This window comes from Cervus canadensis, chromosome 18 (assembly GCF_019320065.1).
Source record: "Cervus canadensis isolate Bull #8, Minnesota chromosome 18, ASM1932006v1, whole genome shotgun sequence".
Taxonomy (NCBI): Eukaryota; Metazoa; Chordata; class Mammalia; order Artiodactyla; family Cervidae; genus Cervus; species Cervus canadensis.
The window spans coordinates 23,275,553-23,302,569 of record NC_057403.1 but is presented as its reverse complement, the minus strand read 5'-3'; the positions used below and the strand labels follow the sequence as shown (position 1 = coordinate 23,302,569).

Sequence of the window (27,017 nt, the reverse complement as noted above, 5' to 3'; positions counted from 1 at the left end):
AGAGCCACCTCTGGATTATTTTATTCACATGGCTTGGCAAGGCATGGGCACTCCTGCCAAAGAGCTGGGCACGGCCACCCCGGCCCTGCCCCGGTCAGCCGCCCACCTCCCAGCCTTCTGAGGGTTAGTGCTAGTTATCTCACACACAGAACAAGGGGTGGGGGATGGGAAAGATGAGATGGGGCGGGGGCAGGGGTCTCCTTCTGCTCAGGGGTTTTCAGATGACAGCAGCCTGAGCCCCCTCCATCCTCGTGGAGCCTGGAGGGCCCGTCTCGGAGAACCCCACACTGGGCAGCCGCACCCGGAATCCACCCTCATCCTGGTCCCCGCTCCCGCCCCGGGCCTTGGGGCTTAGGGACACCCGGGGGAAGCGGAACTTGGGTGACTTCTCCCCACTGGGAGACTTGGGCGCCGCCTCACCCTCCTGCCCCCGGGAGGCCTTGGAAGGGGCAGCCAGGCCCACACGGGGCAAGCGAACTCGGACGCGACCTCGGCGCCCGGAGGCCCCTTCCCCGCCGCCCTCCGCGTCCTCCTCCTCAGGGCTGGGGGAGCCTTCTCCACTGACCGCCTCGCTCTGGCTGAAGCCCACGCGGGGCAGCTTGAGTTTCGGGCTCTTGGCCTTCTCACCTTCCTCAGCCCCCTCCTTGGCCCGTGCCAGGCCAAACCGGGGCAGCCGCACCTTGAGCTTGTGTCCGGCATCTCCCTCGCCCTCTGCCACCTGGTACTCAGCGTGGGTGCCCACGGCGGGCGGGGAGAGCTCCACGTCGGGCAGGGAGAGGTGGAAGGTGCGCTCTGCCCCTGCAGACTGGTCGCTTGGCCCATCAGCCCCGGCCCCAGCTCTAGCCCCCAGCATAGGCACCTTCAGCTTCAGCCCACCCTCACTGGTGGCGGCCTCCCCGTCCTGCACCTCTCGGCTCAGCCCCACATCCAGCTCAAGCTGGGGCACTGTCACAGCGGGCATCTTGAAGACACCTTCGCCCACCAACAGCTCGCCACCCACCGCCTGGGCTCCAGGTAGAGCCAAGGTCACTTGAGGCATGTGGACTCTGTAGCCTGCTGTGCCCTCTGCTGGAGGGGCCGAACTCTCAGCCTGCTGGCCCGGGGTGGCCTCCCTAAAGCCGGTGAGCTCCACCTGGGGCAGGGAGATGCCCAGTGGCATCCTCAGCCCCCCGTCCTGGGCCTCAGTGCCCACCTGCTTGGCTGGGGACACTTGCAGGCCTGCGAGCCGTCCTCGGCCACCAGCTGCCTCCTCCTCTACCCGCCCCTCCTCCTGGGCCCCCAGAGCAACCAATTCCACCTCGGGGATCTTAAGCTGCACAGCTGTGGACTCTGACTTTTCCCCGGGGCTGACTCGCCCACCCGAGATGTCTGCTTCCTTCCCTCGAGCCAGCCCAAAGGAGGGCATCTTCAGCTTGGGCATCTTCACCTTCCCATCCCAACCCTTGCTCTTGCCCTCCAACTCAGCCGTCCCTGACACTAGTTCTCCCGCCTCAGTGTCCCGGCCCCTGACCCCAAACTTGGGCAGGCCGAACCTGGGCCCCTTGAGCTTGATATCGGCCCCGGCAACCTCTGCCTTGCCTGTGGGCAGATGGGAATCCAGGCTTAGCTGCGGGATGGACAGGTCGAGGGCGGGTAGCAGACCTGCCTCCTCCATACCCTTGGCCTCCACCTCAGTCCCCACCCGAGCCCTGGGGAGTGAGATGGCGAACTTGGACACCTTCAGCTTGGCAGCTCGTCCGGCCCCCTCAGCCTCTGCCTTGGTCACCTTTGGCCCTGAGAGTCCAAACTTGGGCAGGGAGAACTTGGAGGAGGGCTTGACTTTCGCCTCTGTCACCTCTGCCTGCCCTTCCTCCAGTGTGGGAAGCTGTGGGGTGACGATCTCCACGGAAGGCAACCGGAAGGCCACTTCCCCGACCCCAGCTGCTTCTGCCTGCTCCCCTTTGCCCACTTCAGCAGCAGCCTGCCCCTCAAGGCCAAGAGCCCCTGGCAGGTCTAGCTCCACCGAGGGCAGTGTGAGAGAGGGGACACCCACACGAGCCTCACTGCCCACCTCTGGCTGCAGACAGGGAAGTGTCACCAGCTTCCCCGAGACCTCAGCACCTGCCTCACCCGGCTTGCCCCGAGATGGGGACTCCGCCCTCCCTAGCTTGGGCAAGGTCATCTTGGGCATCTTGAAGCCAAAGTCCATGCCCTCTGCCTCCTCTACCCTGGCAGCTTTTAGCTGCACCTCCGGAGCCTTGGGCAGCTTCACTTCTGGTGCCTTCGGCAGATGCACCTCTGGGACCTTCGGCGCCTGCACTTCTGGCAGCCGCATCTCCGACACCTTTGGCAGATGCACTTCCGGGAGGTGAACGTCGGGCACCACCATTTCCGGCACCTTGGGGAGTTTTATCTCCGGGAGCTTCACCTCGGGGAGTTTGACGTCAGGGACCTTCATCTCCGAGACTTTCGGCAGCTGCACCTCTGGGAGACGCACTTCCGGCACGGCCATCTCAGGCACCTTCGGGAGCTTCACCTCGGGGAGTTTCACCTCAGGGAGTTTCACCTCGGGGACTTTCGGCAGCTGCACCTCTGGGAGTCGCACTTCTGGCACGGCCATCTCCGGCACCTTCGGGAGTTTCATTTCCGGGCATATCACCTCGGGCACCTTCGGCAGCTTCATCTCTGGGCATATCACCTCGGGCACCTTCGGCAGCATCATCTCCGGGACTTTCGGCAGCTGCACTTCTGGGAGACGCACTTCCGGCACGGCCATCTCTGGCACCTTCGGGAGCTTCACCTCGGGGAGTTTCATCTCCGGGACTTTCGGCAGCTGCACTTCTGGGAGACGCACTTCGGGCACGGCCATCTCCGGCACCTTTGGCAGCTTCATCTCCGGGACTTTTGGCAGCTGCACCTCTGGAAGTCTCACCTCGGGCACGGCCATCTCTGGCACCTTCGGAAGCTTCATCTCTGACACCTTCGGGAGTTCCACCTCTGGGAGTCGCACCTCTGGAAGGACTGGCTCGGGCATTTTGGGGAGCTTGACCTCTGGGACCTTGGGGAGCTTCACCTCAGGCCCCTTGGGCACCTTGACCTCCGGCGGCGAGACCCCGATGCCAAAGGAGGGCATCTTGATGGTGGGCAGCTTCAGCTTGCTCTCAGGGGCTTCGGGGGCAGCAGGCCGGGGCTCCAGGAGAGAGAGCCCGAAGGTGGGCATTCGAAGCTTGGGCCCCTTCACCTTGGCTTCAGCAGCTTCCTTTGCTCGGGCCCCAAAGCGGGGGAAACTGAGGCGGGGCATCTTCAGGGCCACCTCCGGCGCCTCGCCTCGGGGTTCCACCTCTGCACCAGGCAAGGCCAGGTCCACCCCCACTGTAGGCGCTGCTATGTCCAGGGTGGGCACCGTCACTGCCACAGCCCCTTCCCGGGTCTCCAGGCAGGGAAGTGTGGGCAGAGCAGGTAGTGAGGGCAAGGAGGGCAGCTCCACTTGGGGGACCTGGATCCCTACAGCCGCAGGCTCCACGGCAGGGGCAGCTGGGGCTCCCAGCCCAAGGGTTGGCAGGTGGAGGGCAAAGCCGCTGACGGCCTCTGCTGCAGGGGCTGCCTCCCCCTTGGGGGCTGGGACCTGGGGGACACCCACCTCGGCACCTGGCAGCCGGGGCCCAACCAGCTCCACCTGGGGAGCCGTGAAACGGGGTCCTGCTGCCACCTCGGCCTCTGCTTTGGCCTTCCGGGGGGGAGGAGCAGCGGCGGCCAGCCTGGCTACCTGGGCCTCTTCGGCCACTTCTCGGACCCGCAGCCGAGGCAGCTGGAGGCGCCGGCGGGTGGGGGCAGCTGGGACAGGACCCTCGACAGCCTCGGCTTTGAGGCCTCGACGAAGACGGGAGAACTTGGGAAAGGAGAATTCGACGTCAACAGGGGCCAAGTCTGCAGGGGCCCCCAGGGCCCCGGGCATCACCATCTTCTTCTTCTTCACAGGGGACAGACTCTGGATGTTCTGGGGAGAGAGGAGAGAGGCAGGAGGCGGTGGGACAGTGGGAGGCCTGGGGTGGACAGGGGGAAGCCCGATGCGATCATTTTACCAGTATGGGTACGTGTTGGATGGAGCATCTTGTCTCCAAAGCACCATCCCCACTTCCTGCCTGTCATGTCACCATGACAGCCCAGGAAGGCAAAGACTTTAATCTGGACTCTTACAGTGCATCACCAGGGATGTATAAACTGTGACCCAAGACTTCTGGCTCCTCATCTACCATTTTCCCCAATACCCTCACTTTAGAGATGGGGAAACTGAGGCCCAAGGAGGTAAAGAAGTTCCTCCAGGGTCACTCAGCAGTAAGCGAGCCACCCTTAGGCTTGACTGAACCTGGCCTCTCTGGTTCAGGACCCCTGGTGGGTGAGGATCCTGGTTTGGGTGGGTGGGTCCCCCTCCCCAGGGAGGAGTTGAGGGGCAGAGAACAGGAGGCAGTGGATGGGATTAGCGCTGGGTTAGTGACGAGACAGAGGGCAAGTCTGGCCCACGGGTGTAGGGCAGTGGGGCTCACGGCGCAGAGACAGGATCGCTGGGGCAGTCCAGGGCCGGGGCCGGGCTAAGCACGCGTACCAGCTTGGCCACCTTGGCCCGCGGGCCCTTGATCTCGTAGCCGGCCACGGTCCCGGGCCGTAGCGCCAGGTCCCCGGTGGGTACAGTGCGCTTCAGGCAGAAGGAGACCTTGTAAGGCTCGGCGCATTGCAGCAGACGGAGCGCGTCCTCGTACTTGAAATTCTCAAAGAACACTCTGGCGCTCAGCAGCTGGTCCCCTGTAGGCCAGGTGGAGGTGGGCAGGGCGTGGGCATCTTCCCGCCCCGCCCAGGCCTGGTCCCGCCCACTTCCCTGGAGCCAGTGCAGCCGGGCGCCGCCCAAACTTTTAGCCCCGCCTATACCCGCGTGCAGTGCGTGCTAGATCGCTTCAGTTGTGTCCGACTCTTTACGACGCTACAGACTCTAGCCCGCCAGGCTCCTCAGCCCATGGGATTCTCCAGGCAAGAATGCTGGAGTGGGTTGCCATGCCCTTCTCCAAGAGCACAGGATACTGAAACGCAAAGTTCCTCCGTGTTTGAGGTTCTGACACTTAGAGAAAGCCACGGCCTAGGCTTTAGCCCTGCCTCCCTTAGAGCAAATCCAAGCCCATTCGCAGCACCTCTCCCCTTTCTACGCCCCTCCCCGAACCTCACACTTCAAACACTGATTTTGCTTTCATTTACTGAGAAACAGAGTCAGAAGAAAACTTCCAGACGCCCGCACCCAATTACTCACCCCCCTCCCTGGTCCAGTGGCGATTTTCTCTACTCTCCATCTGTCCTAGGGATAAACCAACCCCACTCCTAGCTCGGGTCAATCTCTCCACCACCTTTTCAGGGACACACTCCAGCAATTCTCCCCGTGCTCCCTGCATCATCATCAATTTGTCCTTCTACATTATTGTCATCAGCAAAGAACATATCACTCTTTCTCCCATAAGAAAGGTTGTCTTGGACTTCCCTGGTGGCTCAGTGGATAAGAACTGGCCTGCCAATGCAGGGGACACGGGTTCAATCCCTGGTCCAGGAAGATTCCACAAGGCTGGGAACAACTAAGCCCCTGTACCACAACTACTGAGTCCATGTGCTGCAACTACTGAAGCCCTTGCGCCTACGGCCTGTGCTTTGCAACAGAAGCCACTGCAACTAGAGGCCCACATACCGCAATGAAGAGTAGCCCACAGTTGCTGCAACTACAGAGAAAGCCCTCAAAAAGCAACGAAGACTCAGCACAGCCAAAAATAATTTCTTTTTTTTTTTAAAGGAACGTTGTCTTGACCTCACTCTTTCTGGAACTTCTGCCCCACTTATCTGTTCACTTTAACGGCACAATTCATGGAGTTGTCTGACTGCGTTATTTTCACTTCTCCAATCACACTTTTGACACCCCCCTCCCAGAGCCTCGAAATGGTCTCTCAAGGTCTCACACAGTGACCTCTGTGTAGCTAAGTCCAGCAGTAAAGTCCCAGACTTCATCCACTTAAACCCCTGCTTGAGATCCAGCTTCACTCTCTCTTTCATCCACTTGCCTTGCTTGGCTTCCAGGGTGCCCAACCCTCTGGAACCTCGCTGGGGGCTTCTTCTCAGCCTCCAGGGATGATTCCTCCCATCTCTCAGACCTCTTAAAAACACAGAGTCCCAGAGAGCCAGCTCAGGCCTTGGACCTCTCCTCTTCTCCATACTACTTATCCCTTAGGGAAGCTCACCCAGATTCAGGAGTTTAAAGGTCATAAATATACTGACAACTCCCAACTGTGTCTCTCCAGCCCAGCACTTCCCACATCCATCCTAGATTCACATATCCCTTCACATCTCCGCCTTGGTGTCCAGCTCTCATTTGACAGGTCCAAATTGTACTGCCGGTCTTTCTCCAAATGAGCTCCAGCCCCAGGGTTTCCCATTTGTGGGACTACCAACTCCATTCTCAGGTCAAGAATTCCTAGACACATCCTTGACCCCTCTCTTTCCAACAACCCCATATTCAGTCCAGAAGAATCTTCCTTCAGATTATATCCAGAATCCAAACCCTGTCTTCACCTCCAATAACACTGTTTTGGCCCCAAGTATCACCAATCCCTGTCCTCCACTAACTCCCAGAGTTTGCTCGAATCCATGTCCATTGAGTTAGTGATGCTATCTAACCATCTCATCCTCTGCTGTCCCCTTCTCCTTTTGCCTTCAATCTTTCCCAGCATCAGGGTCTTTTCCAATGAGTCGGCTCTCACATCCATGAGGTCACAAAGAGTCAGTTCCCTGTACTATAAAGTAGGTCCTTTTTTGTTATCTATTAATATTTTAAGTATAGCACTGTGTACGTGTTGACTCCAAACTCCCTGTTTATCCCTTTCCCTGGCGACTGAACAACAAATCACCAGTCTCTTACCTGGATAATCACGGGAGCCTTTTTTCCTGCTCCCCATCCTGCCCCCTACAGTCTACTGCTAATACAGCATTTCAGTTTGGTCAATTCATGTTCTTTCTTCACTCACAACTTCTGATTAAAAATCAACATCCTCCCCATGGTCCCTAAAGCCCTCAAAAAACTGCCCCTTCTCTTCCCTCTCTGGCCTCATTTCTTACTCTACTCTTCACTAACTCTGCTCCATTCACACTGGCTTCCTTACTGTTCCTCCAACAAACCAGGCACTCTCCCATCTTGGGGCAGTTGCACTGGTTCTCTCTGCCTGGAATGCTTTTCCAGATGGCCACAGAGCTCATTCCCTCACCTCCTTCAGGCCTTTCTGCCCTTCCTGGTTCATCCTATTTAAAAATGTAGCTTCCTTCCTGGCTTCCATAAGCATGCACGGCCTTCTAATGTACCATGTATTTTACATTATGTTTCCATAAATTATTTATACATAATGTACTATGTATTTTACAGATTTTGCTTAAACATGTCTCTCCTCACTAGAAGGTAAGCTTCATAGGTGCAGAGAGTGTTGTCTGTTTTGTTCACAGCAGTAGCCCAAGCACCCAGAATAACATCTGGAAATAGAAGGCACTCAGTAAATAGTTGTTGCATGAATAAATCATCAGCTTCATCCATGTTACTTAAAATATCCCTTACTAAGCTCTCTTCTCCACTCCCTCCAAGTTGTTAACTCCGCCTCTTTTCTTCAGCCCCAACAACCAAACTATAACTAGCACTTATATAGTGCTTACCATGTGCCACTTAGTTACATGCTGTGTTTTCAAATACTGACTCATTTAGTCCACATAATAACCATATGAGGTATGTACTAGAGTAAGTCCCATTTTAGAGGTGAGAAAACCGAGGCACAGAAAGATCACAGCATAGTTAACTGCAGATTTGGGAGACAATGAACCTCCAGAGCCGGTATCTGAGCAACCGCAAAACTGACAAGACACACAAAGCCCGGCCCCTAGCCCTTAACCCCGCCTCCCGGCCCCCGGCAGATTCCCGCCCCCGCAGGAAGGCCCCGCCCCATGCCCGCGCCCCGCCCACCTTCCTGCAGGCTGAGGTTCCTGGCCGCTGGCGAGTCCTCACGCAGGTCGCGGATGAAGATTCCCTCCTTGCCGCCTCCCGCTACGTTGATGCCGCTGACCCCGGTCTGCGCCTCTGTCTCCACGATGATCTCCACCAACTCCGCCCGCCTCAGCTCCTGTGGAGAGCGGCGAGGGGTCTCCATGGGGCGCTGGGGCCGGACCTCGCCCAGAGCCCGCCATCGCGCTTAAAAGCAGCTCTTAACCGGGTCCTCAGGGCACAGGCGCCCAGGCGGGGCTCAAGCCGGTCGTGTGGGCCCACCCTCGCCGGCATCTCCCCTTTAAGTGAACGCAAGGGCGGCTCGCTGAGACCCACGGAAGAGTTCAGTGGGTCTCCCGGTTCACTGGCCTGGGGGAGCCCCGAAGGCCGCAGTCGGGAGAGGCGGGGCGAGGAGCGGTATCATAGAGGAGGGACGGCCAGAGGGAACCTGAGTTGCAACTGAGAGGCGGGCCTGATGGTGAGGGCGGGGCTGTTTGCCAGGGGGCGTGGTCAGTCCGGAGGCGGGGTTAGGGGTTGGAGCGCGACCAGATAGAGGACAGTGGCCGGAGAGGAGCGGCCACGGAGAGGAAAGGGGTGTGGTTAGAGTGTATCCGTGGAGGCGCGGAAGGGACCCGTAGTCTATGGACGGGCTTGAATTATGGGGAGGGGCTTTAACAACGGCAGAAGAGGGGTGGAATTGAGGATGGGGTCCCGAAGAAAGGGTGCGGTATGAAGGGGTGGGGGTGGGCCTGGCCTCCTTGAAGGCTTGATATGTATGACTGTCCTATTGTGTACTCTGTGACCCCCAAGCCCTGCATAACGCCCATTGGAGAGGGAATCTAGTGAAGAGCGGCAGTGTGTGGGTAATGAGGGGTGGACTGGCAGACGTGGTATGCCTGGTATTTACTGTAAATGGTGCTGACCTGGCCCTGGCCCAGCAGTGCACTGTGGGATCCACATCCAGGCTTCCCAGAAGAGACAGTGAAAGACCTCAGTTTCACAACCCGTCCAGGAATGCACTCTGCTGTGTGTCTCTAGAGGAGAACTGTGCCCTCTCTGGGCCCATTTCCCTACTGTAAAGTTGGGTAACATGGGTATACGGAAGGAATCTCTGATTGTGAACTGAGACCTGAAGCAACAGAGATGTGAGGGAATGCTGCAATGGGCAGAGTCTTGAGGCTGGTACAGACTGGCGTTGAGCCCAGAACTGAGCCCAGGACTTGGAGAGGGGAAAGCAAATTTGCCCAGATGCTCCACAGCAGTGGCCCCAGGACTAAAGCGCTGGGCAGAACATGGTGAGAAGGGGTAGGAAGAGTTGTGGTAGGGGCAACAGGGAAAAGCATGACCATCACCACCATCCTTAGGCCCTGGGCCAAGTATTTTATGTGTGGTGTCTCATTTCATACTCCACACAGCTTGGGCAGTGACAGAGTAGGACACAAAGGTCCAGAGAAGTGAAGTGACTGCCTAATGCTACACAGCCAGTTCAGTGATGGGGCCTCAGCCTCGGGGGTGTCACCTCAGAGCCCATAAGCTGTCCTGTAGGCAGTGACCTCTGTCCATGTTACCCCGTGCCTGCCACCCCTCAGCCTCAGCTTGGCTGCTATAAAGGGAGACCCACTGTGTGCTTGGCATCCAGTAGGATGCAGTCAGTGCTACTGCTCTGTCTCCATGACAGTGAAAGCCATTCACATTCAAGGAGGCTAGGTACCAGGCCCCGGGCAAATGACACAAGTGTGAGTCCTCAGCAGCCTCAGAGATGGAGACCATTGCCCCATTTCAACGATGGCGAAACTGAGGGTTTGAAAGTTCAGGTCGTCTGTTCAAGGTTGTAAGGCTGAAGTGGTAGGACTGGGATGTAAGCCCATAGGTCCAAAGCCCATGTCTTTAACCCCTACACCATTCTGCCTCTTCTAATGAAGAGGCTTTCTACTCTATTTTCTTTAGTTTACTATTAATAGAATTCCAGAATGATCCTATCCCTTGTAGCTCATTCAGTAAAGAATTCACCTGCAATGTAGGAGACATGGGTTCAATTCCTGGGTCGGAAAGATCCCCTGGAGAAGGGAATTGCAATCCACTCCAGTATTCTTGACTAGGAAATCCCATGAACAGAGGAGTCTGGTGGTTACAGTCCATGAGGTTGCAAGAGTCGGACACGACTTAGTGACTAAAGCACCACCATGCTCAATGAATTAGCTTCTTAGAATCTTAGTCTGTGTCAGGTACTGTGTTAAGCACATCATGAATGTTAATTTCTCTTTCCCTCACAGTGACCTATAACAGTCTCTGTTGCTGTCTCCATTTCACAGATGGGAAGACTGAGGCAGAGAAGCCAAGAAGTGCCTCAGTGCCACCCTAGTCAGTGCCCCCCACCAGGGCCCCGCAGGTCCCCTTTGAAGGGTGCTCACCTCGGCACTCCGGCTTCTGGCCTCCATGGCGCTGCTGGAAGTCCCCTGGGCCCCCGGCTCCTCTGGTTTCCTCTCTCCCTTCTGCTGCAGGACCAGCTTCAGTTCTGCATGGAGCAGCTGCCTCTGAGCCTGCGGGATCAGGGATGCAGGCTTGAGGCCATCCAGGGGAAGATGTGGGGAGAAGGCTGGGCTTAAAGGGAGAGGTCAGGGTGGGTATGAGACGGGGAGAAGGGCCCCACCCCCGCCCCAATCTGAGATGTCCTCTCACCGCTGCCTGTGCACAAGCACCCCCTCCTAACAGGAGCCCCGCCCGGGGTAGCACACAGTCGTCTGCGGGGCTCGCGCCTTTCCTCTGGGGTCTTGCTGCCTGCCAGGGAGAAACCAGGTCAGGAGGCTCCAGGCAGGCCAGGAAAGGGCAAGGAGGGGCATGTGGCATCAGCCAGTGCTCACCTCAGGGTCACCTCCAGCTCCTTGAGCCTTCTGGGTCCGGGGCTCTAAGAAGAATAACGTGAGCATTACTGTCGGCTGACCCTACTGATGATTCCTGAGTGTTGGACCCTTCCTGCACTCTGTCATTATTCTATCCCCACAGGTTCCCTGGTGGTCCAGTGGTTAGGACTCTACACTTCCACTGCAGGGGGCAAGGGTTTCGTCCCTGCTTGGGAAACTAAGATTTCACACCCTGCTGCATGGCTTGGGGAAAAGAAAGGGTGCTCTGTCCCCAAAGTGCAGGTGGGGAACCTGAGGCTCCAAAAACCTTTATCCAAGGTAATGCGGCTGGACAAGAAGCAGTAGTATAGCCAGGAATGACTCCTAGGCCTTTCTGACAGTACCACCCCAATGTCAACCACCTTGGCTGACCAAGGGGGCCAAATTCACTGTACAACCTTCACCTCTACTGCAATGTACTCCCCGTAGGCAAATCACCTCACCTCTCTGTGCTTCAGGTTCCCCATCTATAAAATGGGGAGAATGAGAGCACCTACCTCCCAGGGCTAGTTAGAGGGTCACGTGTATTTGTAAATATACAGTGCTGGGCACCTGGGAGCTACTTCATAAGCACTTGCCATGATTATCACTAAGAACTTCCTGTGGTCCTGATCTTGTTTCGAATATCCCGTGGGGGTCAGCGTGTATGGACTTCAGAACACCCTGGTGAGAGCAATACAGTTATTGGGCATGGGCATGGTGGTTTGGTGGACTTCCAGTGCACTTCCAATGCAGGGGGCACAGGTTCGATCCCTGGCCAGAGAACTACGGTCCCACATGCTGAAGAGTGTGGCCAAAAAAATAAAATTATTGAGCTTGTTACAGAGAAGACGTCTGAGACTGGGAGAAGGAAAGTCACTCACCTGAGTCACAAATGGCCTAGCCGGGACTTTAACTTGTCTGAGAGCTCCAGCTGCTTCTACAGATGCCAGTAACTAATGGGCACTGTGTGGTTACTCTTCGCCAGCCCTAGGCTAAGACCTTCACTTCCCACCTCACTGCAGAAAACCCTAACCCAGAGAGAGGCCAAGAACCTTATTCAAAGTCACCCGGCCCAGCGAGAAAGAGGCAGAGCTGGGGTCTCTGCCGACAGGCCCTTCTGGAGGAAAGGGAGATGGATCCTGTCCCGCTCCTCCAAGCCGCCAACCCTGGCCTTGTCCTCCTGGCCCCCACCTGGCATGCCAACCCAACCCCCACTCCACAGGGAAAGGTCAGGCCTCACGAGGCACATTCCCTCAAACAATGGCCCATCTGCTGTGCCCAGTCACATTCCACCCCTGCCCACCCACCCCCAGCCACACAAAGGCCCTTCATAGCCCACCACTGGCCGAGAGAGAGCACACAGAGACCCCCCCTCATGCTCCAGCTGTATCCACTCCACTGGCTGCCTCCCCGCCCTCTGCCCCGGTGTCAGAAGGCTCTTCTCTGGCTCTCCGAGGGGGTCCCGGTCTCCATGTCCCTCTCTGGCCTCCCCTGTGAACCCCCAGCCCCTCCCAGTAGGCTTGACTCCCACATCCAGGTTATTTTCCTCTCGACTGGGCCTTATGCTGGCCCCCTTAGGCCCTGGAATCACTCTGGATGTGGAGGCTATTTTAGGGTCGGAAATTGAGGCTCAGAGAGGGAAAGTGACCTGCCTGGGGTCACACAGTTAGGACCTGTGCCCTTGACCCCCAACTCTGCACCTTAACTTGCACTGGTGACTGTGAGCACTGGAGGAGGCCTAGACAGCAAAACAGTTGAGGTAGAAGCTGGGCTGGCAGAGGGGATCAAGGGTGCCAGAAACAGGCATTTTTAGAGTGACTCAGTGCCAGCACTGGGCCAGGCAGACACTTTATGGCTGTGGCCTCATGGTACCCCACTTTACTGATGAGTAAATGAGGGTTAAGAGATGGGCTATCACAGGGAATTCCCTGGCCATCCAGTGGTTAGGACTTGGCACTTTCAGTGCCAGGGCCCAGATTTAATCCCTGGTCAGGGAACAAAGATCCCACAAGCCACATTGTTGTTGTTTAGTCGCTAAGACATAGCTAACTTTGCAATCCCATGGATGGTAGCTCGCCAGGCTCCTCTGTCCATGGGATTCTCCAGGCAAGAATACTGGAGTGGGTTGCCATTTCTTCCTCCAGGGGATCTTCCTGACTCAGGGGTCGAACCTGTGTCTCCTGCAGCTCCTGCATTGGTGGACAGATTCTTTACCACTGAGCCATAGGGGAATCCCATTCACAAGCCACGGGGCACGGCCAAAAAAAAAAGAGAGACAGAGATGGGTGGGATATCACAGTGATGGAGTTGGGACTTGAACCCCGGTCTGAAAAGCTAACTCTGAGTCCCTGATACAAGGTGGTGTCCTGAGCTGTGGGTGAGAGAGGCCTGGTACTTGCAGGAGATGGTGGAGACGGAGGGGAGGATCTCCAGGGCCACAAGCGCCCTGTCCAGGACAAGCCAGAGAAGGTCACACCCAGAAGCTGGCACCGGAAACCCAGCCAGGGTGGGGGCAAGAGAGAGAGTGCCCAGCTTCTCCATCCCTGCCCGGGACGGCTGCCCAGGCCAGGTTATATTTAGCCCAACTGTGCCCTTCCTGAGCCACGTACCCAGCTCCTGGGGTGGGATGGGGTGGGAGCAGCCTCGGAAGGAAGCCCCCCCCGCCACCCCACAACCCCGGGCACTCTCTGTTCTCAGCTCTGGCTGTCCCACTAGGCAGGGGAAGGAGGGGTAGGGTGGTGCCCGGAGGCGGGCCTGACCTGTGTTAGGGGAAGCTCTAATGGGGCTTCCCTGGGGAATCAAGGCTAGGCAGGACTCTCCAGAGGCTAACGGCCTATTTCTTGAGTAGTTCCTGTGGCACTGCCCTGATCCATTCCTGAGCTTCCAGAATTCTGAGAATCCCCTTTCTTGAGCATTCACTATGTGCAAAGATTCTTCCCTGCCTGAGCTCATTAAATCCTAACAACACGTCCCTGGGGAAGTCACAACTCAGATGCTCATTTAAGATGTCACTCCTGCCCTTCAGGGTGTCATTTGTACCCTGAGCCCTTCAGCTGAGCTTTGGGCCTGCTGAGGAAGCCCCCAGCTTTGCCTCACTGTACCTTCTTCCCCCCCTCTCCATGCCTGGCACCAATGTCACTTAAGAATTCTCCCCACTCAGAGCCTCAGCCACCCCAAAGACCAGAGTGACCTGGAACCCTTGCAGTGGGAGTGAGGGGTTGACCTGACTCATCCAGGCCCCCAGATATCGTCTGAGGCCATCTAGTGATGCGGAGGGGGAGGCATTCCGGCAGTGTCCTCCGGGTGCCTCGTTTAGGCTCAGCTCCAGCACTCCTTGCATTTGAATACTGGGGCAAAGTTTGAATTTCACCTCTCAGGGCCTCAGTTTCTTCCTCTGTAAAATGGAGCCAGTAACAGTGGCTTTGAGGAATTATGAGATAACAGCAGGTGCTTAGAATATTGCGAGTATCCAGTATAAGAGCTCAAGTAATAGAAACTAGTCTCTGAAGGCAATTGTGTGTGGGAGGCAGGGGGCTGAGTATCTTAAAGTGTCTCGTAACCAGCCTTTGCCCACAGTGGCCCCACTTTCTCCCCTACCGAAGAGGGACTTTGGGTGAGGAACAAGATCTAGCTTGGGTACCAGCCTCCAACCAACAAGATCAGCACTGCCTCCCCAGCACTCTATTCCAGGGACCAAAAGCCTGTCCCACCCTCAGCATCCAGCCCCAGCTCTTTATAAGCAGCAACTCATTTACTCTCCTGTCAGCCCTATGAGGTGGCCTCCATCAGCCGCACCCCTCCCCTCCGGCTTTTTCTTGGCTGCGCTTTGAGATAGGTGGAACTTCCCCAGCGAGGATGGAACCTGTGCCCCTGCGGTGGAAGCACGGGAAGACTGGACCACCGGGGAAGTCCCATCAGCCCACTTTAGAGATGAGAAAGCAGAGGCCCAACGAATGCAGTATCTTGCCCAAAGCGACACAGCCAGAAAGAAGAGAACATTGGGATTTGAACCCAGGGTCTGGTTTCAAAGTCTGTACCTTTAACTCCTACACCTTGCAGCTTTCTGAGCCCCAGGCACCCTCTCAGCCCCTCCCAGGATCCTGGGTCTCATTCCCACAGCTTCTTAGCTTGGCCAGGATGGGAATTGGCTGGCTGATCTCTTACCACTAGGCCTCCAGACACCTCGAGAGCTCCCAGGTCCGGTCAGTCTGCTCAGCCCCGGTCCCAGGCTGGGGGGGAAAAGGAGTGGGGAGGGGGAGGAGGGGGAGACCCCAGCCATTGGCTGCCGAGGCATGACATCACCAGGGGGTGGGTGGTGGGGAAACAAACATCCCCTTCTCCCAGCTACATCCACCCGCCAGGGGGTGGGAGCCACAGAGGAGAAGCCTAGACAGCTGCTCTTCCTCGCCTGGGCTAAGACCTCCACTGTGAGCCCTGATCCTGGGGTTGACAGGTTGCTAGTACCATGGGAGACTAGCCCCCTACCAACACTATTCCCTGGCTTCCAGAACCAGGCATGGCCCTGCTGGTTCCTGGGGCCCCTAAAAATAAACTCTTTCCACTCTCTCTCCCAGTCAATGGGGGTTCAAATCCCAGCTCAGCTGTGTCCTGGCTGTGTGACCTTCGGCAAGTCACAGCATCTTTCTGCATCTCAGTTTCTCCATCTCTAAAACAAGGATCACAGAAGTGCCCGCCTTGTGGATTTGTTGTGAAGATAAAATGAGTGAAAAGAGACGAAAAACTTTCAAAAGCTCCTGGCATGGAGTGACTGCTACTTACATGCATTTTGTATTATTCAAACAAATTAGGGGACCAGCTAGACTTGTCAGGCGATTTTTGGCTTGAGTGAGACTGGACCCAGGGAGCCCTACTTCTCTGTTTAATGGAGTTGCCACTTGGGGAGACATCTATCATGTACCGTGCTGGGCACCCAAAGCTTGGCCCCTGGAATCAGGGATGCAAGACAGGCAGATGAAGGCCCAGTTTTTAGTTAAAAATCCAGAAAGTGCTGGAGCTGGGATCCAACCACAGTTCTGCAGGACCACCAAGACCCTGCAATAAGCTCTGTCCCCTTCATATAACAGACAAGGAGGCTCTGAGAGGGGAGTGACACCCCAGGTCACCCACTTCAGGTAATAGGTAGCACCGGGATTTGAACCCAGATCTGCCCAACTCCCAAATCAAGGCCACCAGGCCTCACCCTGATCCCCCGGCCCCCAGCCCCCAGCCGGCCCTGACTCACCAGACCCCGGGGGGCGGCACAGAGAGCATAGGTATTCCCACATGCCCCTCACACCCACCCGGCCGCTGCCTCGGATGCTCCTGGCGCTCTGAGCCGGAGCCTGGCACCGGGGCTGGGCTGAGGCTGGGGATTACCCCCAAAATGCACATCAGCAGCTTCCGGCCCATTGTCCACCCGGGCGCAGCCTCCAGGCCCTCAGCAGAGGGGGCACCCTCACCTTTCACATCAGCTTAGCTGGTCCCTCAGCAGCCCCCTCCCCACCCTGAGCAGTTGGGGTCCACTCCCGAGGGGCTCGGGGGACCAGAGACCGGCTGGCAGGATCCCAGAATGCCAGGGGCCTCCTCCCTTCTCTCCGAAATGCCCCCTGCCCACTCTCAGCCACTGGGGAAGGCAGGAATGTGCTGAGCTCTGGGAAATGCCTTCCAGGCCTGGCAGCCACCAAGGGTTGGGGTGTGGTGGAACCCAGCTAGAACCCTCCTCCCGGGAAGGGTGGAAGACATGGTGTGGTCAGGGCTACTGATGGGCTCAAGGAGACCTACCCCCACTGCAGGCGCACGCTCTCTCTCTCTCTCATTCATTGATGCATTCAGACATTCATGGGTTCATTCACTGATTCATTCAAACATTCAGGGATTCATTCATTCATTCAATAAATCTTCACAAGTTCTTGGTGGCTTGCCCTTTGCTGGGCATTGGAGACACTGTCAGACCTAAACTCACCACAGAGGGCAGGCTCAGGACACAACTTCTGGGGTCAAACTGGAGGGTTGAGGAGGAAGAAGCCAGGTAAAAGGTTAGGGAAGAAGCTTCCAGGAGGGAGGAGGAACATGGGCAAAGCACCAGCAGGGAGAGAGGGAGCAGTCCTTTATTCAAAGTCAGCAAACAGTCAATGAGCACCTGGTCTTGTGCCCAGCCCCAGGCTGGATAGTGCTGGGGACACAGTGTGACCAAGATAGCCTGGGCCTGCTTTCACAGAGTTCACAGTCCAACAGGGAAACTGACCCAGAGTGGCCAGGGTTGGGATGGGGGAATCACAGACAGAGAGGTCAGAACCTTGCTGGGGGAGCCCAGGCAATGTACCTGCTGCAACCCAGGAAGGGAGGTCAGGGAAGGCTCCCTGGAGGAGGGGACATGTGAACTGAGACTTGAGTGACCCATAGGATCTAGGCAAGAGAAGAGGTTGTATGAGACTTCCCTGGTGGTCCAGTGGTTAGGACTCTGAGCTTCCACTGCAGGGGGCATGGGTTCAATCCCTGGTTCAGGGAACTAGGATCCCTCAAGCTATGCAGCAGGGTCAATTAAAAAAAAAAAAACAATAGAGAGGGAGAGAGAGAGAAGAGGGAGTGGAAAAGTTTTATGGGCAGTGGGAACAGCCTGTGTAAAAGATCTGAATCCAAACAGAGGTTCGCACATAGGAAATTTTCTGGAGCCAAGAACCATGTCCTTGTTCATGGCTGTGTCTCTGTGGTCACATATGCCCTGTCATTTGCATCTCCTTCTTATTTATACATTTATTCACCAGCTCTTTGCAGACACTTCTTCTGAATCAATCCATCCCTGGGCTGGGTGATGCTGGGGACACAGCAGTGACTGTGCCCTCACGGGACTCTCAATCCAAGGGCGGCAGACACTAAAAGAAGTAAGCAACTAAATGAGTGTATAATTGAAATGAGTGTATAATTACACACCAAGCTAAGTGCTCTGAGAAAAGGATCCAGGTCTGTAAGAGGGGTCTGACACTCTGATACGATCAGAAAGGGCAGGGAGGGCTTCTTGGAGGAGGCAACATTTGAGCTAGCACCTGAAGGATACATAGGAGTTCATGCCAAGATGCGGGTGGTGGATACATGAAAGTGGGTTTCAGGTAGAGGGAACATCCCATGCAAAGGGCCCCTTTGAGAAACTGGTGAATGTAAGAGTAAAGCGAAGCTGAGGGAAGGGTCAGAGTCAGCAGGGCCTTGAGGAGGGCCTCAGACTTTGTCCCGAGGGCCCTGGGCACCTATAGGAGGGACAAGGCCAGAGCTGAGTTTTAATAACTGAGGGTGGAAAGAATCTACCAACAGGCCAGGCTAGAACCAGGAAGAAAACTCACTGCTTGCTACTCCAGCAGACAAGAAGGCTGGTAGTCTATAGACAGACAGACAGAGGCTATCTGGTCTCTCTTCATGTCTTGGAGGGCAGATAACCTTCCTCATCCCCAATTTTATGGGACAAGCAAAGTCCTCTGTCATGAAATATAACATTAGCTATATCTTTTTTGTAGCTGCCCTTTAGCAGGTAAAGAAAGCTTCCTTTCCTAGTTTGGTGGAGGGTTTTTTTTTTTTCTTAATATTTCTCTATTTATTTGGCTGCATCTGATCTTAGTTGAGGCACATGAGATTTTTCCCCCTTTTATCTTATTTTTTTTAATTATGAAAATATGATAACACATTTACAGGAGACTTAGAAAATACAGAACAAAGTTACATATATTCCACTAAATATTACAGTTGTTTAAGTAAATAAGTTAAGATTCTTAGTTGGAGTTTCAGTATCAAACTTTGAAGCACGTGGGATCTTCATCTTAGTTGTGGCATGCGGGATCTTTTGATGCGGCACATGGGCACCAGAGCATGTTGGCTCAGCAGTCGGGGCGCACGGGCTTAGTTGCTCTGTGGCGTGTGGGATCTTAATTCCCCCAGCAGGGATCGAACCTGTGTCCCCTGCACTGCAAAGCAGATGCTTACACTGGACCACCAGTGAAGTCCCTGCTGTGAGTTTTCTGTGGTGAGTGATAGGTCTCTGTGTGTGTGTGTGTGTTTCTGCCTCTCTGTGTCTCCCTCTGTCTCTGTCCTCATTCCTTGTCTCTCTCTGCGCCTCTCTTCTCACTCTCTCTGTGTCTCTCTTTCTCTGTCTCTTGCCTTTTCTTCCCCCTGGGGGGTGGGGTGGCCATAGGAAGTTGAGTTCGGGGTGGGGGGGCACCAGTGTCCCAGTTCCGGCCAAGGCCACCTCCGTAAACACAGGACATCCTGCAGGGCTGGGGAAGGACGTGGAAGGCGCTACTCAGGGACCACCCTCTCCCCACCCATCTGAGCCATGCAGGCGTCAGGTCCCACCCAGTGCAGCCCAGGGAAGCTACCTCCCTCACCCCCATCCTTTACGCCTGCTCCGTCCCCTGCCGTCTCTACTGAGCTCCAGTCCCCAGGGTTTGGTGGGGGCAGCTGCCTGGATACCTGCCCCTGAGTGTCCCCCTAGTCCCTTGAACCCACAGGATGTCCCTCTCTGGCCTCAATGTCAACCCCAGACCTGGTCACCATTGTAGAGTAGCCCCAAGTTCCCAGGCTGGAGCCCTGGATCTCATCCTAGGCCCCTCCTCCACTGCAGCTCATCACTCCCACAGGCTGTCCTCTCTTGCAACTCTCCCTTCCCCTCCCCTCCCCTCTCCAAGGCTGATCTGTCACTCTCTGGCCTCCCTTCTCAACTCCTGGCCTCCTGTATCACCTCCCACCACCAGGTACATATGGCAGCCAGACAGATCCATTTATTTCTAGATTCCTTTACCCTAGTGCCTTCAGAGTAAAGTCTCCCATCCAGGGCCTCTGTGCCCTGGTCCCTACCAACCCCTCCAGCTCCATCACTTACCTTACTGCTTTCCCCTTCTTCCCAATCAAACTCAGCAGCTTACAGATCCCTGAAAAGGTTGTAGGGTCCCTCCCTCCCTTACCCTTGCACATCCTTCTGCCTAGAACACTCTCCCCTCAGAACAATAGCCCTTCGAGGTGGCTACGCTTACTGTCCCAGCTTACAGATGAGGACTCTGAGGCCCAGAGAAGTTGAGTTCCTTGCCTAGGGTCACACAGCCACAGAATGGCAAAATATAGGTGGCCGGGCTTTTAACACAATCCAATTTTTTTTTTTTTTTTTAAATGCTGCACCTCACAGCATGTGGGATCTTTGTTCCCCAACCAGGGCACAAACCTATGCTCCCTGTGTTGGAAGTGTTGCAGTGAAAAGGAAAAAAGGGGGAATGAGTGCTTCTCTTCTTTCCTGAGAACAAAGATAAAGAGAACAATAAGCAGGCCTGATCACTCCTAGTTTTCACTGTAACTATTCTAATCTGTATTCTGTAACTAAGTTTGCTTTTCTGCCCCCTAACTCCGAAAGAGCTACATTTTGCAACTATTATCCTTTGACTCTGTGCTAATTACATTCTGTATCTGGTACTCACCTTTACAGCACTTTCTTCACAGACCACCCCTCATAGTTTTTTCTCTTTTTGCATTATATAAAGAATGCCACACATAAAAGACAGTGGACCTGACTACCGGTCTGCCAGACCCAATTACTGGGCTACCTGATGCCAGTCTATGACTGTTTCTGAAACAATGTGAGAGGAAGAAGAACACAAGTTCCTTATACCTTTGTTCTCATCACCGACCCCTGACTGTGAGCCCTCACCTTATATAACTCCCCAGATTCTTCCTGGAAGAGGAATCTGGACTTCAAGGACACAGTTCTCGAAGCATGAGTTCTCCCCTCTGCCGGCTGAGAATTAAAGATACTTTTCCATTTCCTCCAGACTCTGTCTCCGTATCTTTTATTCGGCCTCTGTGGGCAGAGAAAGCCAAGACTTTGGCCGCAACAGAAGCATGGAGTCTTAACCCCTGGACCACCAGGGAAGACCCCCAGTACAGCTTATTGGGTCAATTATCATTGATTAAGTATCATTAGGGTCTTTCCCAGGGTGGCTCTGATGGTAAAGAACCTGTCTGCAATGTGGGAGACCTGGCTTCAATCCCTGGGTTGGGAAGATTCCCTGGAAGAGGGCATGGCAACCCACTCCAGGAGCCTTGCCTGGAGAAACCCCATGGACAGAGGAGCCGGGCAGGCTGCAGTCCACGGGGTCGCAAAGAGTCGGACACGACTGAGCGACTTCACTTCACCCTACCAGGTGCCGGGCTGTATGTAAAAGGCAAATCTGACAGCTTCTCTCCCACCCTCTGGGCCCCTCAGAATGTATCCCTCTCCTTGGGGATGTGAACCCTGCCCTTTCCAAGGCTCACCTTCCACCCAGTCCCACTCATTCATTCAATGAACATTTACTGGTCCCAGTGCAGAAGTCTAATGATGCTTCTGCTGTGCTGTGCTTAGTCACTCAGTCAGGTCCAACTCTTTGCAACCCCGTGGACTGCAGCCTTCCAGGCTCCTCTGTCCATGGGGTTTCTCCAGGCAAGACTCCTGGAGTGGGTTGCCATGCCCTCCTCCAGGGAATCTTCCCAACCCAGAGATTGAACCTGGTAGGGTAGGTACCAGTAAATCTTTGCTGAATAAGGGAAGGAGGGGGAGGGGAAAGAAGGAGACCAAGGACAGTTCTCCCAGGTGCTGGAGGAGAGAAGGTTGTGTGTGTGTGTGATGGGTAGGGGTCCCTGTGAATGCCCAAGGAGGGGAGCGGGCCTGGGGAGGGTCGTGGTGGGAACACACAGAGGCTCTGTGAAAAGCGGCCACAGCGGCAGGGCTGGCAGCTCCATGAGGAATGGTGTGGGCCCTGGAATCTGCTGGCTGAGGTAGCCTGGCTTCCTGGGGTTGAGTCTGAGGGCGGAGGGGCACACCAGGGGTCAGACACAGGGAGAGTAGCACAGGCCCTCAGCCACGAGCTGTCATAAACCTGAAGGCAGCAGGGGGATGGAACCAGAACTGACCTAGTCCATATGCTCCTTTTGTGCAACAGGCACGCCCCCTTCCCCAAGGCACTTGCTCTCCATCTACTGAGAAACTGTCCTCATAAATATGTAAACACATGGTGCTGGAGACATTTGTGGTAGCTCCTTCAAAACGGAGCCTGTGTGCAGTGCACAACCTGAACAACTGTACACGGAGACGGGAGAGGGGAGCATCCCTCACCAAACAGGCACAGGGGTAGATGGGACCATCGTTGACAGACTGCCTGCGTCAATAGGTATGACAGATTATCCCCCGATTTGGCACTCAGAGACATCATCAGAAATAGGTCCTCACGGTGTTGTAAACAGAAGGCATTGCTGACCCCACACGGGGAACTCCTTGACCACCAGTCAGGTCACAAGGGAATCTTAAGGTAGTGACAGGACAGACCCCCCTCCCCCAGACTGGGCACCAGGGGGCATTGCTGAGCCCAGCCTACGCCCAGGGTCTGGGTCTGGGTCAAAATCGAATCTGAGTCCCACTGCCCAGGGGCTGGAGCCCCCAGGTATTGGAGTCAGGCACCCGGAAGACCCTGAACTGGGGCACCAGCTCTCTTTGGGGCATTTCCACTCCCCACCCGGGGCCACCCCATCCACTTCCAGAAATGGGCACGACTTCCTCCGCTCCTCCAGGAAGCTCCCCTGTGCCCGCCCCTTCCAGGCCCGCAGGCCCGGCCGAAGCTGCCCGCCTCTCCCCCTCCCTCTCCCCCTCTCCCCACCCTCCTCCCTTCCTCCGTTTCCACCCCAGCTTCAGCCTCCCCGAAGCTTCCGGCCAGAGTGGAGGCACCCGGGCCCCACGATTTTAAGTGTCCCTTTGCCGGGGTTTCCCGCATCCGAGGCCCGGCCGGTGCGCTCAGGTCGCCCTCCGCCCCCACCCCCCGGCCCGCCTCCTCCCTCCCCCCTCCCCCCTCCCCCGCTGCCGCGTTCACCGTGCCCCTCCCCCCTCCGGTACCCCGGGCGCGGCCCTGCCCCCACGGCCGCCAGGAAGGACGCCGCCTGGGTCCCGTGCCAGGCCTCTGAGTGTGCGGCCCCTCCCAGCCGGGCCAGGAATGCGGCTGGACGGCGGGGGCGGCGCAGACACCCGGCGCTCAGGCCGGCCCTATAGCACAGGCCTGTCAGGCAGGTGGCCCCAGCCCGCCTGGGCTCAGAGTTTCTTCTAGAAGGAAAGCAGGATCCCTTGCCGTTCTTTCTGTCAAGCCACCACACTTGGTGGCTTTATTTCGGAATCGGCTTCCGAGCTGCCTTATCCCTAGCCCAAAGAGAGATTTGAGACCCGGAGTGGATTTTGTTTAAAACTTGCTGGAGTCTTTCTTTGATCATTTTCCCGGAGAACTGGCTCTCTGTGCTCAGAGGAGAGGCTCCATCCAGCCTTTAGCTTTGTGCTTTTATTTCTGGTTCATTCTGAAAGCTCCTTCTGCCCCCCTACTCCAAGACACACAGGTAGACTCCAGGCAAGGTCTAGATTTCACTTTTAAACAGTGGCCCCTGGTTCCTCCTCCTCCACGACCACCCACCACCACCATTAGGTACACACACAGGCACATGGGGAGACCTGACTGAGTATATTCCAGAAGTTTTCTAGAGAGCCAGTTTCCAGACCTAATTGGTCTGCTTCTCAGACCAAAAAGCAGTAAAGTTTGAAACTTATCTCCCTAAGAGTTGACTTCTTGGAGCCTCAGTTTTCTCAACTGTAAAATGGGGATAATAACATGCCCATCTTGTTATGAGGATTAAATCAGTTAGCACATGTCAAGTGCTTAGAACTGTGCTGCGTGCACAGTCCTCGCTTGATAAATGTTAGAGGTTTTCTACCACCCTCACCCTTGCCTTGGCCCAGAAACAAAGCAGTACACACACCTCAGACTTTCCAGGACTGGCTTTAATTTCAAAAAACAGGTTGGGGTCTCTTCCCACATCGAAGCAAATGTATCCTAGGCTGTGCCTCTGGGGATTCAGCGCAGGACCTAGTCCAATCACATTCCAGCCACCAAGGCCCTGTCATTTCATCACAAGGGCCAATCCCAGACTCCCCTCCCCATCAGTCAGAGACAAGAGCATGGAGGTGAAGTTGCCCAGGACTGGATTCTTTCTCTCCAAAGCCCCTCTCGAGGGAAGCCAGCTGTGTCTTTCCAAGGAGAGTTGGTCCAGCCAGCAGGCTCAGTTTGGACATCAGATCAACATCTCAGCCCAGAGGGGTCAGCGCCCCGGCCCCGGGGGTCGCTCCAGTGCCTGTGTGCCCACCAGCACGTCCATGAGGTAGTCCAGCTCGGCCTCGTCCAGATCTGGACCTACCTCCTTGCCTGGTCCATCTTCAGGGCTGGGTTTGTGGCTCTCAGAGACTGGTGTCCAGAGTTCACTGTCATACATGGATGTGTCAATGTCCTCAAACAGGCCCTCGAGCCCATCGTCCAGCAGACAGCCAGTGGCTGGGCCCAGCAGGTCCAAGGCGCCCAGGCTGGGTGAGGCTCCCCCGGCGGGGCGGCCTAGTGGCCCCTCGTCTACCAGGGGCTGTGGGGCCTGGCTCAGGCCCTCAATATGGCTGAGGTCCTCCAGGAGGCTGGCCATGGAGGCTGAGAGGGCAGCATCAGAGCTGGCCAGCAGGTTGTCTGCCACGCTGGGGGCTGTAGGCGGGGTGGGCACAGGTGGCAGGGCAGCCGTGGGTGCCATGGATGCCTGGATTCGCCGCAGCGTGTTCACTACCAGCACCAGGTGCCGCAGGTCCGGCTCACTCTGCCGCAGGCTGTGGTGGAGCTTGAGCACCGAGAGGTCAAAGAGAGAGCTGGAGGCCACGGCCGGGGGCGCCTGAGCTACTGCTGAGTGGCTGGGATCCAGCCACCAGGCGTCCACTGCCAGGGTTTCCTTCTCCTGCTCCTCCTCCTCCTCCTCCCGCTTTCGCTTCAGGCCCTTGCTCAGCATCATCTGTGGGGAGGGAAGAGTCATTCAGTTATGGAAAGCCAGTGTGAAGTTCTGACCATTGCTGTGTGATCTTGGGCAAAGCACTTAACCTCTCTGAGCCTACGTTTTCTTGGGGAAGCTTTAAGACATGAATGATAATTGTATCTACTTCCTAGAGTTGTTTTAAGGAACAAATGAGATTTAAAAAAGCACTTTGGACAGTGTCTGGTACATAGCAATTACTCCTGTAAATAAGGACTATTGATAATAACTATTATTATCTATTTCTTCAGTGAACTATGTGAAATGGCTAATGTGAAGTGTCCAATGTGAAAATGTCCAGTGTGAAATGTCCAATATTCAACTTTTTTTTAACCTGCAAAAGCAGGTTTCACATGGTTTAATTTAATATTTATTGAGTGTCTACTAACATCATCAGACAATAAACAAACACAAGAAATGTACCGATGGTGCTAGGAAGATGCTAAAAGTTTCTGGAGAGTGGTCAGGAAGGCTCCCCTGAGGAGATGACATTTGAAATGAGCCCTCAAGTACGAGAAAAAAGCCATGGAAGAACCAGGGGGAAGGCATTCTGGGAATAAAAAACAGCAAGGGCAAAGAAAAACCTAGAGACTGGATGAGTTTGAGCTGAAAAAAGGACTCTGTAGTCAGTGCGGGGGGTGGGGGGTTGAGGATGGAGTAGGGAGGATGTGGGGGGTTTGAGAGTAGGCAGAGGCAAGGAGCTTGGATTTTATTGGGGGGTGTGGTGGGAAGTCATTGAAGGGGTTTGAGCAGGGAGGACAGTGGTGTTGTGGACTGATTAGGTTTCCAGAAGATCCCCTTGGCTGCTAAGAGGCAGGGGGAGCGAGGAGGGGCGGGGAGAGTGGCCCTGAGATCTTTTCGGAGGCTACTGCAGTCTTTGGGGGTGGGCGAAGATGGTGACTTGGAAGTATAAGGTGGCAGTGGACACGGAAGGAAGATGGTCGATTCAGGATTTATTTGAGAGGCAGCTTGGACAGAGCTTGCCGGAAAATCCTCATGGGCACGGGGGTCACGGAAAGAAGTTTGAAGACCCACACTTTCCCCGGGGTGGGTGCCCCTGACCCAACCTGCTTTTTTAAGCCAGGCAGCCTGCAGGGTACAGTACCCAAATCCTTGCCCAGGAGGACTTCAATAGTGACCCCCTCACACTACTCAAAACTGTGTCCTCGCCTCCTTCCCAGCAGATCCGAGAGTCCGGAACCGCAGGAATTCAGCCGCCACCCCCGACTCCGCCCCCCCGGTCCCGGCGCCCCCTGGCGGCGCCAGGCCGGCTTCCCCCGGGGATTCCGACTCCCAGACCCCGGGACTCTTCACAGTGCCCCGCCGGACGCGGTCATTTCTGCTTGCCACCCGGGACCGTGCGGCCCGGGATCTCCGGAGGGCCGTTCTGCCCTCTCGGCCTCCGCTCGCTTCCGGAAGGCAGTGGAGGCTACTCCTCTCGAAGCGGCGGCGGCGGCGGCGGCGGGGGCGGGTGAGTCACGCAGCCGGAGCCAGAGAGCCGGCGCCTCCGCCCCCTTCCCGGGCTGCGGTGTGATTCACCCGCCAGGCCGGGGCGGGCGGTACGGAGAGGCCCGTGCGCCTCGGTCCCGGGCAGTCCTGGCGCGCACCTGCCGAACCGGGGGATCGAACCTGCCAAAGGACCCCGCCGGCCAGTACCCCTCTTTCCCCAGGCCTTTTCCCTTCATTTACATACCTAGTTCACCAGCTGCCAATCAGAAAGAAGAGGGAGCCACCCGCAGCCAATCAGGAAGCGGTGGCGGCAGCATTGCTCGCCCGCTCTCCTTCAGCAACCGGCGCCTGGGTTGAGAGACGCAGTTCTGACTCCAGCTCACGACTCCCGGCTCCTGACTCCCCTTAGTTACCGCCCACTCCCCTGGCAGCCCCGCCCTTCGCCCAGGGATTGGTCCTAGACAGTGATGGGCGGAGCCTGTAGAAGGCAGGCTAGAAAGAGGGGCGAGCTGTCTTTAGGGCGCATGTCCGGGAGGCTGCTTGAAGGGAGGAGGAAGATAGGGTGGCTCTTGGCCCTGTAGGACGGTAGCGCGGTGGGGTTTTTGTCTCTCAAGCTGTGGGCCCCCTCACATCTGCCCACGCACTTGTCAAACCCAATAATTGAGCTTACGCAAGCAGCCCCAACAGGGGTCTACACTCTAGGCCAGCTTAGTCCTGGGTTCAAATTCTGATTTCTGAGCCCACAGAGTCTGTTAAAGGGGGATCTTTTTGCTTACCTCTTGAGA

General features: G+C 56.1%; 2 protein-coding genes across 3 annotated transcripts; both read right to left on the bottom strand.

The window, feature by feature from the left end:
• Positions 1 to 15,113, bottom strand: PRX (periaxin). Of its 2 annotated transcripts, XM_043438036.1 has the most exons (7): positions 15,070 to 15,113; positions 10,885 to 10,928; positions 10,703 to 10,801; positions 10,435 to 10,563; positions 8,006 to 8,162; positions 4,583 to 4,779; positions 1 to 3,976 (listed from the first exon to the last, which is right to left on the bottom strand). In XM_043438036.1, exons 4-7 carry the CDS (start codon positions 10,459 to 10,461, stop codon positions 218 to 220), a joined length of 4,140 nt encoding a protein of 1,379 aa, XP_043293971.1. In that variant the 5' UTR covers positions 10,462 to 10,563; positions 10,703 to 10,801; positions 10,885 to 10,928; positions 15,070 to 15,113; the 3' UTR covers positions 1 to 217. The 2 variants fall into 2 exon arrangements, with proteins under 2 accessions (XP_043293971.1, XP_043293972.1); XM_043438037.1 differs by lacking the exons at positions 4,583 to 4,779; positions 10,435 to 10,563; positions 10,703 to 10,801; positions 10,885 to 10,928; positions 15,070 to 15,113 and having other exon boundaries at positions 8,006 to 8,144.
• An 8,594-nt stretch (positions 15,114 to 23,707) lies between these two features.
• SERTAD1 (SERTA domain containing 1) lies at positions 23,708 to 26,634 on the bottom strand. Its single transcript, XM_043436443.1, has 2 exons — positions 26,477 to 26,634; positions 23,708 to 24,765 (listed from the first exon to the last, which is right to left on the bottom strand). Exon 2 carries the CDS (start codon positions 24,763 to 24,765, stop codon positions 24,043 to 24,045), a length of 723 nt encoding a protein of 240 aa, XP_043292378.1. The 5' UTR covers positions 26,477 to 26,634; the 3' UTR covers positions 23,708 to 24,042.
• Between the last annotated feature and the right edge of the window lie 383 nt (positions 26,635 to 27,017).

What these genes read in the sequence shown, in the direction of transcription:
- PRX (XM_043438036.1), bottom strand. Translation starts at nt 10,461, where the DNA reads ATGGAGGCCAGAAGCCGGAGTGCCGAG. An exon ending in CCAGAAGCCGGAGTGCCGAG is followed by an intron (nt 8,163 to 10,434) that starts GTGAGCACCCTT and finishes CGCTCTCCACAG; the next exon opens with GAGCTGAGGCGGGCGGAGTT. An exon ending in GAACCTCAGCCTGCAGGAAG is followed by an intron (nt 4,780 to 8,005) that starts GTGGGCGGGGCG and finishes CCTGGCCTACAG; the next exon opens with GGGACCAGCTGCTGAGCGCC.
- SERTAD1 (XM_043436443.1), bottom strand. Translation starts at nt 24,765, where the DNA reads ATGATGCTGAGCAAGGGCCTGAAGCGAAAGCGGGAGGAGGAGGAGGAG.